Raw genomic sequence first — 15,597 nt, forward strand, 5'->3', positions numbered from 1 at the left:
CACCCACAACCACCAGGTCCAGACTGTGGACTGTGTGTGTTTCTGTATCAGTCTGAGGTCTTTCAACACCTGAGTGCAGACCTTCATGTTACCACACAGCAATAAATATAGTTTACAGGAGCCCCTGGACTTTAGTTTGGTGTTCTAGAATAAATATTATAAGGTATTATTTTTCTGCACATGTGAGTATATTTGTGTTTTTAGGAGCCTGATAATGTTTTCTCAGGCTCGGTGTGTGTTTCAGGTTGATTGGAGGTGAAGGATCATGTGCCTTCAAAGAGGCATTCCCTTAGAGGCGTTATTACAATCAAGACAGGCATTTTCTGCAGTGTGTGTATGTGTGTGTGTGCTCTGCATTCTGCACTCTGCACTCTTTTGGCCTTTCTCCTAATTGGAGTTTTCCTCCTGTGTTCACAGTAATAATTGAATGTACCATCCACCATAAGAACCTGCATTTAAAGAGCTGCAACACAAAGAAACTTTACTGGCTGTCGGTAAAGAAACAAGCACATCACTAACCTGCTTGACAGATGCAAAGAACACACCTGTCTGCACTTGTAGAATCCTCATAACCATATTTTTCTCAAAAAAAAAAGAAATTTGTTACAGTGGTTGTTTGAAGTGTTTGAAACAAGTGTCATGATTTTGGATTACAGTGTAACATATACATGTTCCAAAATATTCCACTTGAGGAAAGAAGTGAAGCTATCACCACTGCTGGGTCATGCAAAATCCATCAAAAACACTGCGGAAGTAGGTCACCCTTTAATGTGACGATTAAAGTGGTTGTGAAATTCAGTATTTATGTGGAGAAAGTCCCTCACTTAACATAAAAAAACAAACAAAAAATCAACAGCACTCAAATGCTTCTTAACTCCTCATTTGCTAATTGCTGTCATTTTATTCAGCGATCTGTTGGAAGGCTCCATAACAGAATAAATGATTAGCGTGAATAGAAATGTGTCTGATGCAGCCACATCCCATCACAGCTGCTCACCTTCAGCAGTGTGTGGCTTAATGGTTTCTCCAGCAGCACGAAATCTCTCCATCTCCTGATACCGCTGATCCTCCCGATGGCCCTTAGCTTTTACAGAGAACGCCATTAAATCTTCTCCTGTGAATTTGTGTATGTTTTTAAAAGAAGCAGAAGCTGAGAAAGTTCAAAGTAATGAAGGAGGCAGGAGACGGCCAAGCTTACACAGGCTGTGTTGTTTTTGTTCCACATGAAGGAACTCGGGTAAATGAAAGCTTCATTTCTGTGTTTTTTGGCCATTTGATCATCGTGGAATAACATGCAGTGTGGTGAAAACAACCAGAGGAGACAATATTAGCAAGCACTTGCTGTGTGTGTGTGTGTGTGTTAGGTCTGTTTTGCTGACATTACATTTTTAAAGGTAACTTTAAATGTATCCCTCATAAATGGCACAAGGACAACATTTTTAATCTAAAGTTAATTAAAGTTTGTCCCTCGCAGCAACCACTTTTTTTCTAATAACACTTCTGTATGGATGTGTCACAGCAGGGGACAGAGATGTTTAGTCTTTAATAGCCTCTTTCAATAATTGCAGATAGTGTTTTGCTCTGGGGAACATGTCAACACAGAAAGCTTCATATTATGCTGCACACATGCATACAAACACATATTCTGTGGAGAGCCTGTGTAAGTGTGTAGTAGGAGCTTCAGTCCCATTAATGTGGAAGATGCTCTGTTTTGTCTTCTCCTCTCTCCATCTCCACCGTGGTTCTTTCCATCATTACTATCAGCCCCGTGGCCCTCAGCACTCTCCCCTCCATCTCACTGAGTCTGTGCGATAATTTCTCAGCTGAGCTGTTACGATGCAGCCGCTGTCTCTTCTCCAGGATTCATTGCTCTAGTTAATGCACTCCAAGTCTTGTTATATCCAATTATCCAATGTGAAGAATGGCCTATTTCTACATATGAACTTTCTCTTCAAGTGAATACATTAGTGAAAATTGGAGTAAATGGGTTTTTATGCACAGTGGAAGGATTTTGGCCTAGTTGAAGCACATCTCCAGCAACAGGTGAACGAGGTACAGTAGATGGTGGTCACCAGTGCCAGGCAATGATGGATGTGGAGTTCCATGTGCTGTGAGGTAAAGAGGAGATAATAATATAAAAGTAGCACTCTTATATTGATTTATTAGGATGGCCTAAATACATTTTGCTGCTTAGTAGTCCTGTCTGCAGGCTTGTTACTGTAGGTAACACCCTGACGGTGGATTAGTATCAGGGTGCCACATAATTATAAAATGCTTGAAGATAATTTGTGGGTTGTGATTTAAAATGTGACGGTGAACGGCTGCAATAGAAAATTGATGGCACTGAGAAACTGGGCTAATTGGTCTCTGAACTTGTATCCTGAAACACAGTTATTGGGTTTTAATTGGAAGTAATTTCTGCATGAACTCTGTTTTCCCTCAAGTACAAGTTCTAATTCATAAAATGATGCTCTGACCTTTAAAATGATGAACAATCATTCTTGCAGAAACTCTCTGTGGACACACCCTCCCCACAGCATCAATTAACAATCCATAGCACTAAACTCACTGCAGTGAGTTTAGTGCTTTAAAGAACATGTGGAAAATGAAGCAACACACCTTTGGGGTTTTCAGTAATGACCAAGGTTGTATACTGTACACACACACTCACTCATACAGCACTTCTGTTAAGGTGTTGGAGATGGACGATTAGCCACTCAGGAAGACAGTTCCGCAGACGAATACCTGTCTGGTTTAAGAAGGTGCAGTGTGATTTACAAGGGAATGTGCAGCCTGTAAACGAGTCAGATGCCAGCAGCTCTCTGCAGTCAGGACGTAGATGGAAAGTGTGTTATATATATACGGAAGCATCCCATGGCGAGGACACTGGTATTTTTTCCATTGCTGCTAGGGTTATTTTAATGAGATTGGACCTTTTCTTGTATCCGGAAGAGACACTGATGCCTTTTTCACCCTCGTCTGGCATCTCTGGCACGCTGCAGTCAGGCAGGATGATGGTAGTACAGATCAAATGACCTGAGTCTGAGGGATAATACGACAATCTGTCCACCTCTCACTATTGTTCTCTGTGTATAAGCCCTTCTATTTTCTCATCTCTTCCGTTCCCCTGACTTATACTCATCCCTTACTCTAACTCCTGCCTCTCTATTTTTTGTCTTTCCACTAGGCCTACCCTCTGGGATCTCTTTCAAAGAAGCAGCCAACAGTGCTGGTGATCTGCGGACCAGATCAAAATGGCTCCATTGGCCTGGTGTGTGCCCGACACCTACGCATGTTTGTAAGTATCATAAAAACATAAAATGGCAAATATGTCCTGCAACATGACAAATTAGCAGCCATAAAACACAGTCTGAGGCTAGTTGTTCAGACAAAATAATAATCTTGCGTCATGATGAACAGGGGGATCCCTGTATACAGGCCCTCAGTGCTTTATAGAATTTCATTTCAACCCCTGTAAACGCCTCTGAGCACTTATCCCATTACCCTCTCTGCAAGGGCACTCAGACAGTCATGATATCATGCTTTTGTTACTCTCGTTAATGCCTCCTCTGCGACCGTAGTGTGATGTCATGACCACGATGTCTGCACTTCAGGCAGCACACTGACTGACAAGATAAATAATTTTCGCATGAGGGATCTATCCGCTCCAAACACATCAGGAGTATCTTTTTATTGGATGGTGCTGGTAGTCCTGCTCCAGTCTATGACTTTATTAAAAGGGAAATATTGGATATGTGTTTTTGGGATCTTTGGTTTTGAAAGGAATGCATCTATACACTTTACCATATGTCTGACATGCTAGATTTACAGCGCATTGATACTTGTGGTTTAAACCATGTAAGACAGACTTTCTTAAAGCAGCCTGGCGGCTCTCTGAGGAGTTTCTCCTCCCACTCTTTCCTTTGATTTGTCAAGGCCAAGAAGAAGGTCAGAGGTCACCTTTGACCTTTGAGATATTTTTTACAGTGGAATTCCAGAAATGAATGAGAAGCTTCTTCATAACTGAAGCAGCTGAACACTGATTCCCTCTGTAAAATAAATCAAGCGTATTTACCTTCTTCATCTGTCACTTTTTAAAAAAGATATTTTTACTCCATTATAAAAAGTGCTGTGCAATGATTATTGTTTTTAAAGGGAGCAGGCGGATCAGGACCAGACTTGTCAGCTTGAGAATACTTACTTTGGACTCTAAATTGCTCTCTTGCTGTAACAGTGTATGTTTTTCACGGTGCGATGTGATCCCTGTCAGCAGGATGACATGCAAGCACACAAGCGAGACGCACACTCGTGCACAAGCGTCTGATGCAGAGCTGTGAATGTGATCAGACAGAGAGTAGAAATGAATAATCAGCTGCAGGCAGGCAGTCCTTCCACTCTCTCACGTCACTCCAAGACATACAGTACATGTTCACAAAAGCAGGTTGTGTCTTTGATTGTTTCCACTGCGAGGAAATGCATACCGGATAACACAAATATTCCCTGATCAAAGCTGAAACAAGACCTGCGGTCATTAGTTCTGGTGAGTTGTTCACATTAAAACAAGCGGACATGATGCTAGGTTTGGCTCACAATCACTACATGGAAACTATATGATGTTAGAACACATATGATCAACTGTTTCATAACACAACAGCATGTTAAGGGTTCTTTTTGCTCTCTGTGTGCAGCTTCTCTCTGTTCTTAATGGGCTGTGTCTAATAACAGAAGACACCATCTTTCCTCAGGGAGAGGAAGTGTAACCCTGTGAGATGTGAGCATTAACTGAAGGGAGACCCTTTTCTGTAACCTTTGCTTGTTTCTGTTTCACAGCTCATTTCTGTTCACTCAGTCTTTTTCACCTCTTCCTTAGTTTCACATGTTTTGATAGCATAACTGCTGATGGTCAAGGTGGTGAAGGTCAAGGGCATGTCGGGGCCATGGGCTAACCCCAGGAGACACACACACACACATGCACAGACACACAGTGGATGGCATTCAGCTCCTCTCTGCACTCTGATGGGAAATGACAGTGGTGATTGGTGACCGTGGCGATACAATTGGTTCAGGATCCTCAAAGGAGGCAGCTGCCCTGACAGATCACTTCCTTTGTGGGGCAGCCTCAGCTGAGAGCGATCTAAAGAAAATGTGATTGTTTTTATTTATTCACTGGATGGCAGTAAAAGTACCACTAGTACAAAATTGACAACCTTATATATCTTGATTATATTGGCATCAGAGACTGTGTAAATAAAGATAGATAACCTGAGCTCTCACAAATGTCTCCTCCATGTTAGTGAAGGTGACACATGTCCAACTAAAGACTGAAAGCACTATTTATTAGTAATTGTTAGGTATTTGGGTATAACAGTGACAATTAGACTTTGCCTTTCAAGCTCTGCTGGTTGCACTCTGCTTCCACGATAATGTGTTTTTCCAACATGGCAGCGCTCTTAAGCCCAATATTTTGGCCTTTTTTGTACAACAGGCCGATCTATGTATACAGCCTAGCATTGTAGAAAAGCAGTTAAACATTTTTCTTGCTTGCTCAGCTGACCTGATAAAAGTGCTGCTGACAGGTCTCACTCACGCTACTGTTTATATGACACGTGCTATTCACCTGTTTCACTCGTGACACATCTTTCTTATTTTAGCTGAACATTTATGGGATAGTTAAAACTAATAAACTGTGTTCAATTTACGATCCTGTTATTTTAGCCACAAACAGATAAGCTCACAAAAGTGTGTTCTGTCATTTCTACAGTCCTGCAAATACAGTAAAACAAAACCCATCCCGATGCTTCAGTAAAACAAAATGCAGCCATTTGGATGAGTTGGCCCTTTAAAGGCCTTGTATCTGTGTTTTTAAGGAAAAAAAAGATAAACTTACCAAACCAAACAAACACACACTTGCACCTCTGACGTCTCAGCTGTATGATTTATGTTTGTGAAGAGGTCACGGATCACAAGTGCTTCCTGCTGGGCATCACAGGCCTCTCAGGCTGTGGGGGTCTGGATTTCTACTCTGCTCAGCTTCTAGTTTATAAGGAAGGCATTCATCCAGGAAGCAGACTGTAGAAACCACAGCTTCTGATCACCAGTCAACAGTGTTTTCACTTGTTGTGCACTGCAAGCCAAATGTACATTGACGCATCATCCACACTCAATCATGTCAGTGCTGGCTGAAAGCGCTGGCTCGAGTCATGATATGAGGTAACCTTTTGTCTGTTTTTCTCTCTGTTGCCTTGTCCGATTCAGGAATATGAGCCGACTATCTACCACCCTAAACGCTCCCCTCACAGTCTACACCAGGATTTCACAGTTCAGTGTGAGAAGATGGACATCCCTTTCCTCTCCTATCTCCCTACAGAGGTCAGCAGCATTTTAACAGAGTCACAGCTACACAAAAGCTTGTGAAGTTTGATTGTACACACTTTCCCTGTTGAAGTGCTGCGGTTAATGGTAAGCTGGCCGTGTAGCTAGAGGTAATACATCCAGCCCCTCTAAGACACATTGTTTGTTTAACCAGCACAAAAAGCTACCGTTTGGTCTTTTAAGAGGAGTTCATGTCTTGGCTTGGACCTTTGGCTTTACAGAGAGCTGGTTTCCTGGCAACTGCTTCCAAAGACGCATGTTAATGAGTGAGCTGTCGAGGTGGCACTGTTTTGTTTCTTGTTACCTTTAGACTGAGTCGGGATAATTGTTCCTTTTGTTTCCAGTCCTTATGCTCAGACAAGCTAATGAGTTGCTGGCTGAACCCAGCTATTCAACAGACCAGTATAACAGAGTGCTATTGATTAAGCAATGTTGTCAGATAAAGTTTAGTGGGTCTGTACCTTTTTTAATGCAAGTCTAAAAATGAAACATGTCACAGCTTTTTAAACAGTGTGAAGTAAACATGTCATACTGAGCCTGAGTGCCAGTGGCTGACGTAAAACAAACAATTTACATAGACTACATTGGTACTAAATATTAGTACCGTACCAATTACACATCCTCAGTTTCACATTAAACATCATTGATTCTGATGCTGTGCGTGTTTAGGTCTTGGATACCATGGTAACAACTCCCATCTTTTTTTAACAATATGATTCACACTGTCAAAAAAAAGCCACCATTCATGTTGAAATGAATGGTGGCACTTCCTGACTTAGTCACAGCTGAAATGCAGCCTGGTATAAGACAACCAGCTGTTTAAGAATGAATGGTTTAAATGTCTAAGTGTGCCATTTATGCTGCTGAGGAAAACCTTATTGTTTGTGATATTGGACAGGGTCACAGCATTCTGCTTATAGAAGGCACTGACTACAGTGAATACAGTAAACGTTTCATTCTAATCATACTAAGATGTGCTCTGTTCAGGTACAGCTCATAAATGATGCCTACAACCTAGTGATTGATGCCATGCTGGGTCCAGAGGCAGACTGTGTCAACATTAAGGAGCCATATTCTGGTATTCTGGTCACTCTGAAGCAAGTCAAGATTCCCATTGCCAGTGTGGATATGCCCTCAGGTACATATGTTCATAAAAAAACTGTATCGACCAGCCTTTAGGCCCAGAAGCTGTTCATCATGTCATGATAAATGAGCCTGCAGGCAGCAGGGAGCCTTGGCTCACAGGGTGGAGTTTTCCTAGTCTGAAGGCACATGTGGAGGATAGAATTTATGATGCTACAGTCAGTTCAGCACGAGGTTATCAAACTGCAAAGAGCTAAATGATCACAGTGTTCCTCTCCTTAAACACCACCTCTTGTCTTCCTCAGGTTGGGATGTAGAAGAGCCGAGTCAGGATGGGATACACCCAGAAGTTCTCATCTCACTCACAGCACCAAAGAAGTGTGCCATGAGTTTCTCGGGGAAGCATTTCTTGGCCGGACGCTTCCTGCCCTATGACATCCAGAAAAAATATGAGCTTAACCTCCCAGACTACCCCGGCACAGACTGTCTCATAGAATTGTAACACATGGAACCATGAGGGCTGATGTGGTTACTCTATTCTCTTGTTTTGTATTTTCTAGATTGTTAATGTGATTTATTGTTAACATCTCAGTTGTGTAGATCAGGTTACACATTAGCCCAATGTGCTGTTGAGCTACAGTAGAAGGATAATATTTAGTCTGTGGTTTGAGTCATGTCTTTTTAGGGAATGGCATGAGGAGTTTAGTGTCAGTCTTCTTGTAAAAGCTGTAGCATTACACTGTTTCATCATTACTTTTTCCCCACAGTCAGCAAAGAAAGAGGAATTTTCTATGATGCCAAACACTGCAATGTTTTCATCTCAAAACCTTTTTTTAATGCTTTCTACATGAGTGTGCTCCTGAGATAAATGGTGTAGGTACATTTTTGTTGGTGTGTTTTCAGCCTGCACTTCTGCATTACTTTTGTTTTAGTTACATTATAAGCTTTCGACTAAAAGCTCCATACAGTTGTTGTCAAATAAACAAAACAAGTTCAGTTTGAAGGACGTCTTCAGTTTGTGCTGTGTTGTTGTCCTTCACTTAGAAGTAACTAAAGAAAAAAAAAACACAGAAATATCCAAGTGTTCCAAGGCTGGATAACTCACAAGACAAACTGGCAACACGAGGGAAGAAAGACACAGACTATATACAAAGGGAGGCGGGAAGACAATAGGACACAGGTGAGGCACATTAGGGTGGAGCAGGTAATCAACAGGAGGAAGAGGGAGCATGCATGTGGGGAAGTCAAGACACCTGAAACAAGAGGGAGAACAGTGACTACAAAATAAAACAGGAAGTAACACAATGAAAACAGAACTAATGCAAAGGTACATAAACTACAAAATAAACAATGACAATCAGTGTTAAAGTGCACATTAATGTTAGAGCATAAATTAGCATTCACACATGCTGTATTACAATGCCGGTTACTGAGTCTTTGCATTCTGCTAATTAGTATTTCACAGTTAAAATTGACATTGTTACTAATATAATTTGTATATCAGATGACGTTCACTGTATATTATACAGTATAGTCTACATCATACCTGCATCTAGGTTTTTTATTTATATTATTTCATGTTAATTTATTCCTAAAATCATGTGTTCATCATTAGACTACTGTCACATACTGCTCTTCTGTCTTCAGAGGCACTGCTGAGGTTCCTCAGTCCCACTGTAGCAAATCCTCCTCAGCACCACCTCAGCAGCACCACCAGCACTGATGCAGCAGAATCAAGTGCTCCTCCTGTCACCTCCACCTCAGCAGCACCACCCAGCACTGATGCAGCAGCATCAAGTGGACCTTCTGTTGCTCCAGTAGTGGAAAGTGGAGCTGGCAGTCATGTACATTATCTTGGCAAAACAATCCTGGTTTTCATTAGAAAACTGTTTAAATGCACTCATTATATGTGGCATACTTAAGAAAATATCTAATTATATTATCAATTATGTTACCCTACTATACACAGAGATTTATTGGAACACCTCTACAAAATCCATTGCCATTAACTCGCATGGATTCATGTAAGGAAAAAACTTGTTTTTTCCAAAATCAAACTTTACAGCCAGTAAAAATGTGTCATTTCAAGCAGGATCTGCTAATAGGTGGTGGTATAAACAACTGGAATGCTGTGTAGATGTCCTCAACACGGGCTGCAGCATATCTTTTAGGTCGCATTCTGATGATGTTCTCAGCAGATGCTTTTTCATAATTTACAACATTTGTTAAAAAGCTTTTAAGATATTAAAATACCTGTTTCTGAGGATATCATGAAGCCTTGTTCCAGTAATTTTAAATAGATACTTTTTACACATTAAAACCTCAGTAAAAACAAGTTGTGTAAATGTGTGTGGTTAGTGCTATAAATAAAGTTTCCATGAACCTCTCCTGTCAGCTTTCACATCAAATCCTGCTGTCACCAAGTCCAGGAGTTTGTAAATCCAAGTTTAACTTTCACTGAAATCATAACATAAAATTCTCCAAAAAATCTCTAGGAGGGAAACAAGCCTGCATGGATGAAAGTCAGTCCTGAAGAGGACCTGAGGGTCAAATACTGTCTCTTACCATTGAAATATGACATCTGCTATCAAAGAAGAAGACCATCATGTAAAAGTTAAAAGCAAACTTTTTTTTTGAAGGATCTCTTTCTTGGTTGACCACCAGTTCATGCTAACACTCTGGGCAGTGGTGGTTTCTTCACTGGTTTGAGAAGAGTACCCCTGTTGGTGTCACCCCCCTTTGTAGCCAGACTCTACCACAGAGTTCCTGTGACCAGTAGCTGTATTCAGCAGGACAGCTACGCTCTGACAGCTTAGATTACCAGCTTACTGTGGTTCTCCACACCCTCTGTTGTTCCTTTTTGGCTTCCTGGGTTGGTCCTCATGTCTGCATGTCGCTCTCTCCTGGTTGGCTCAGTCACTCTTTTTCTGTTTGGAATAAAATTAAATAGTATCAGTTCAATATTTTTCATGTCCAATCAGTAGGTTAATGTTGCTGCTGGATGACGCTTCCTCTCAGGGAACCCATCATGCGAACAGTGGGAAGGAGGCATTCTTACCTGTTGAGGGAACTTCTCCCAGAGTCCACCATGATGAGCTCCCATCAGATGACGATACAATAAAATCAAATGAACTATGTACGAGGCAGATCCAATCAATAAATACAAAGAAATTCTGCCGCCAAATTAATTAAAATGTGAACTAATCCATTTAGCTCACTGGGCCAGAAGCTCACTTACCTTGTGGGCAGGCACGCAACCTCTTGCGCTCCTTCAAGGCCTGTCTCACCTTCCTGGCCCACTTTGGCACTGGACCACCCGTCAGTAAAACAGCGTTTCATCCTCAACAGTTGACTTTCAGTGTTCAGGGATTTTCTGCATGCAGCTTCATAACTGCAGCATTTTTGCATGTATACATTTATACTGTAAACTTATTTTATAATTCAGACCTCGTGTTTGGGTGTAAAGACGTTCAATCGGGTGTTATGAGACAGAATAATGTCATCAGACATCAGGTGAACGTTGTTTGAGCTCTTATTGTGGGAGTCACTGAGCGCATATTGATGTTAAACGATGTCAACAAGAACCTTTTAATAATGAATGACTTCAGAACAATTTAATACTCTGCAGCTGCTCTGCTGAACAACAAACAGTCACAGTAAACACACCATAATGTCACCTAATTAAAGCTGTAGTTTTGTGCTCACCGTTATCAATTGTCTTCATATTTCTGGGTTTTTGTCTTTAATATTACGATGAATGAACACTAACCAGACCTTACAGGAGCCCCTCAAACACCTGAATGACGGCTGTATGACGGCTGTATAACATGAGTCTCATCCTATAACGTGAAACAATCATGTGGTTTTTAATTCATTGTTTAATTCATTGTTTATAGTGCACGTCAAGTATTGATGTCATTGAATGTGTGTTTGTGCAAACTGGCACCAATCATTTTCCTGACAGTCAGCACGACGAGCCTCAATCTTATCATGTTTTTAATGCCTACGTATGTACTTAATGTATACATGTCTGTATAAAGGTGTCTGTAGCTCAGTATCACTTTCATTGATTTGGAGACCAAAGATAGAACTTACAGGAGTGACATTTGACATGCTGTCCAAAAACAGGTACACATATTCATTGTGTTTGACTTTGAGCTGCGTGTGTAGAAGAGTCCCTGTCTTCAATTCAATATAATACTGAAGGCAGAGTTTGAATTCTGCAGCTTTTCTGTGGTCACCATGTAGCAGTGTGTCTGGAGGTAAGGCGAGCAGCAGCTGAAGGATGGAGATGTAAGCTGTCAATCAAACTGGCACTGCCCTCAATTATAACATGAGTCATATAAAAATCCAAGGCTGTCATGAACAGAAAATAAATATTTAAAGAGACTAAAACTGCCTTTTTAGCACTTTTGCATCAGTGTAATGCTTCAGTCCAAAGCTGGCTACACTTATAGAAGTACTTTACAGTACTTTACACCGTCACTGCTGAATGAACAGCAGTCTCATCCCATACCTGAAATATTCAAGAAATTCAGTCTAATATTTCACACACACTGACCCAGCACAGTTATTTTTTAATAAAAATGATCACATTGAAAACATTGTACATCTTCAGGTTGTGGAGCAGGTATGAAGCATAATTCCAACTGAAATCCATTACCTATAAATTATATACGTTTAGAATTACTTGACTGTTTCACATTATTGCATGAGATCTGGTTAGAATGAAGCATGTGGGATCCCTGCTTGAATGGAGACAAAAGGAATTTTCGGCTTGGAAGCTGGAAAATAAACTGAATGTGTCTGACCAGGTGTCATGTTTACATCACTGCCAGTGAAAAAAAAACACACACCCACAGCCCTTTTGACACAGAATGAATGCTGATTGTACTGATAAACCACCCAGATAATAAATATGATAAGGATGATCACTGTTCAACTAGTCCACCCAGCTGTGTAAAATACACATCACATGCAGTTAGTGCTGGCCTCCTCCAATGAGTGCATGCTGTTACATCTGTTTATGGGTTCCCAACTGGATTTGATTTGGTAATGAAAGCCATAAACAGGTGTGATGGGGCTATAATCAGCTGAAGAGGAAGATCCCTCATTCCGGAGCTCAGGGCTGTGGGCTTCAGTAAGAATGACTAAGGCTGCCGTGCTGTTTATGGATGAGGTAATGTGTATTTATACAAAGCACAGGAGCTTCTTCTGCATACTAATGCACTAATGCCCGGTGTGTGTGTGTGCACATATGTGAGTGGGTGTAGAAAGTCAGTGAAAAGGAATGTTGATCCATTTTTTTTTTTTGCTTGCTGGTATTAAATCTGTCAGACGAACAGAGACGGGCTGCAAAAATGTGTCTGAGCACTCAGTGGTCCTGCCTTTCATGGCTGTCCAATCCCTGTCAGGAAACAAGGACTTGTCACCACACTGTCTTTTGTGCTTTTCATTAGAACGGCTGAGTAATGAGGTTTTGGAGTCTCTGGTGGCCTGCAGAATTGAACAATCATAACTGACAGCAGCATTTGTTGTAATATCCAGCCAGTCCTACATGGTGAAGACAGACATTAGTAACAGAGACTAGAAGTAGGAAGATGAGTCCAGAATATAAAGTGTAGCTGCACACAGTCTGCGCAGGATGTCACTCCCTTTTACTATCATAAATTTTAAGATAAAAATCATTCAGATTCAAAGTGTCTTTTAGGAATTTGATGAATTTGATTTGATCTGCTTTCTGTGTCTGAACTCCAAACAAACACCTACTATACAACAACTATACAGAGCAGTCAAAACAACACACAACATTTTAAAAGAACTGCCTTATACAAGCAGTCGAATAAATAATATAGGACCTCCTACAACTTTTCACTGTAGAAGGGGTGATTGATGAGTCAGCGGTCTTAAGAGGTCTCAGTAGAGTTCATGTCTTTCATCAAGACATTACATGTTGTTACGGCAAAGCGAGCAGCAAGCTGGAGGTGGATGCCAGCGCAGTTGGGGCGGGAGCTGTGTTACTACAGGAGGATGGTGAGGGTATCGATCACCCAGTGTGTTACTTTTCGAAGAAGTTCCTGAAATATCAGCTCCCCTACTCCACAGTGGAGAAGGAAACACTAGCCTTGCTGCTCGCTTTGCAGCACTTCGAGGTGTATCTGGGGTCTAGTCCATTACCCGTAGTAGTCTTTACTGACCACAACCCACTGGTATTTCTGCAGCGGATGCGTAACCACAACCAGCGACTCATGCGATGGGCGCTGATGATGCAGGAGTATAACATTGAGGTGCACCACAGGAAGGGCTCAGATAATGTGTTAGCAGACACCTTATCCAGGGTGTATTGTCATTAAGTGATCTGGGTCTTGTTTTTTTTTCTTCTTTTTTTCTGTCTTTTCTTTTTGAATTGAGAGTATTTTCCTTTTAAGGGAGGGGGTGTTACGGCCGGTGGCCGTTTTGAAGTAAAGCATGTGTGGACACTGTGTTCGCTCTCTCTCTGTCTCTCTCTCTCTCTCTCTCTCTCTCTCGCAGCGGAAGGGCGTCGGAGGGCGAGCGACCGGGCAGCCAATCAGGGCACGGGGCACTTTATTTGAAATCGGAGCAGATGGAGCTGAAGGCGGCGGCTGGATGAGTTGTTCGGTCTGTTGTGAGCCGCCCGTGGGTGCCGATCGTATGGGCCCGTGTCTATGTCTGTGTACGTTGTGGAGCTGAAGGCTGCAACTACTGAGAGTAGTGTGGTATTTTTGTTGGGGTGTTGTTTTTGCGGGGCTTGCTACCTGTCGTTTTCTTTTACAGAAGGGTGGTTGGGGTTTTTCTGTTACTGTTATTTTCTTTGTTTTAATTCGTTTTGTGCTGTCGCTGGTGCTGTTTTTGGCCCAGTTGTTTTTCGTTGTAAACTGTGAGTTCTCCCTGGAGCCTGCGTGCCCGGAGGTATTATTTGTGTTCGGGGATATTTAAGTAAATAACTTCCGTAACCTTTAACATCTGGGTTTTGTATTACTTCCCTTTTCCCTCGTCGAGCCGGGTCGTAATACATGTGCAGAAGTCCACTTCATTGCCATACTGTGACCCTATACCTGTGCGGCTGCATGTTCTGCAAGAAATCCTTGGGTGATCAGACTTGAGACTGAGGTAAAAAATGACTGCATATGGGCAAAAGATGCCTAATAAAATGCCATAGATGCAATGGATTTCCCTTTCTGATGTCACCAAAAGAGCTGGACTGCACGTGCAGCCAGTGATGTATAAATCAAAGTTTTTGAGGCTGCTGACATCAATCACTGTGTATTTAAACTCTTTATCTGAAGAGAAAGCAGCAAATATGCTTGTCAAAAAAAATTATATAACAATACCCTTTGCCAAGTATGGAATAGCATACAATGAAACACAAGTGGAAAACTGAAACCTCAGAATTGTACTAAATGCTTCAGAAGTACTTTCCACAATAAAATATTTCTTAAGTTTAACAAGATGGATTTAGGGATTAGAACTCTTTTAAATCAGCACTTACCTTAAAAAATGTTCTTTCATAGTTTGGTTTGTAACACCTTTTAAACACTTTGAACCTAAAGGGATTCATAAAGACACTGAGTGTAATTAATGTTTTTAATTTCCACGACTTTTACAAGCATCTTTTCTAAATAGCAACAATTCACATGCTGCAAATGAACCCAAGTACATTGCACCTCATAAGCACGTCTCGTGTCTGCGTTCCGAGGACTTTTTCCTGAATGGCATGCCATATGACGCCACTTCCACTCTTTGGCAGTGCATCACCCTGCAATCAGCAACTGTTAAAAAGTTACAAAACTGAACCAGAAGTTGAACCAGAGGGAGAGCAGCATCTGGCACTATCCTGAAAACAGAGAGGAGAGATGGGGGAGAGAGACAGATGGAGGTCCAGTGAGGGACGTGACTTTTTACAGAAGATGATTATAAATGTCTTCACTTATTTAACACAGAAAAGATATATTGTATGAATCATAAGAAAAAATGCAGAGTGAAAAAAGGCTTCCTCATGCACATGTACACCTGTTGTGGGCACAAATACAGCTGAACTGGAGCAAAAGTTGCTGCCACAAAGTAACCCTCAAACAAATGATTCTAAACAATGCTGTAAATAAGTGAGAAATGACGAAATCT

At 41.4% G+C, this 15,597-nt stretch overlaps 1 protein-coding gene across 4 annotated transcripts in view; it reads left to right on the forward strand.

Annotated features, from left to right (window-relative positions):
• The window catches only part of yjefn3 (YjeF N-terminal domain containing 3), a 34,692-nt gene extending 26,440 nt beyond the window's left edge, over positions 1 to 8,252 (forward strand). For all 4 annotated transcript variants that reach the window (XM_028404193.1, XM_028404190.1, XM_028404192.1 and 1 more), the window contains 4 exons: positions 3,188 to 3,298; positions 6,256 to 6,369; positions 7,360 to 7,510; positions 7,761 to 8,252. In XM_028404193.1, coding sequence (XP_028259994.1) covers positions 3,188 to 3,298; positions 6,256 to 6,369; positions 7,360 to 7,510; positions 7,761 to 7,957 — 573 coding nt within the window. In that variant the 3' untranslated portion in view covers positions 7,958 to 8,252. The remainder of the gene's footprint in view (positions 1 to 3,187; positions 3,299 to 6,255; positions 6,370 to 7,359; positions 7,511 to 7,760) is intronic.
• The last annotated feature ends 7,345 nt before the right edge of the window (positions 8,253 to 15,597 follow it).

This window comes from Parambassis ranga, chromosome 4 (assembly GCF_900634625.1).
Source record: "Parambassis ranga chromosome 4, fParRan2.1, whole genome shotgun sequence".
NCBI lineage: Eukaryota > Metazoa > Chordata > Actinopteri > Ambassidae > Parambassis > Parambassis ranga.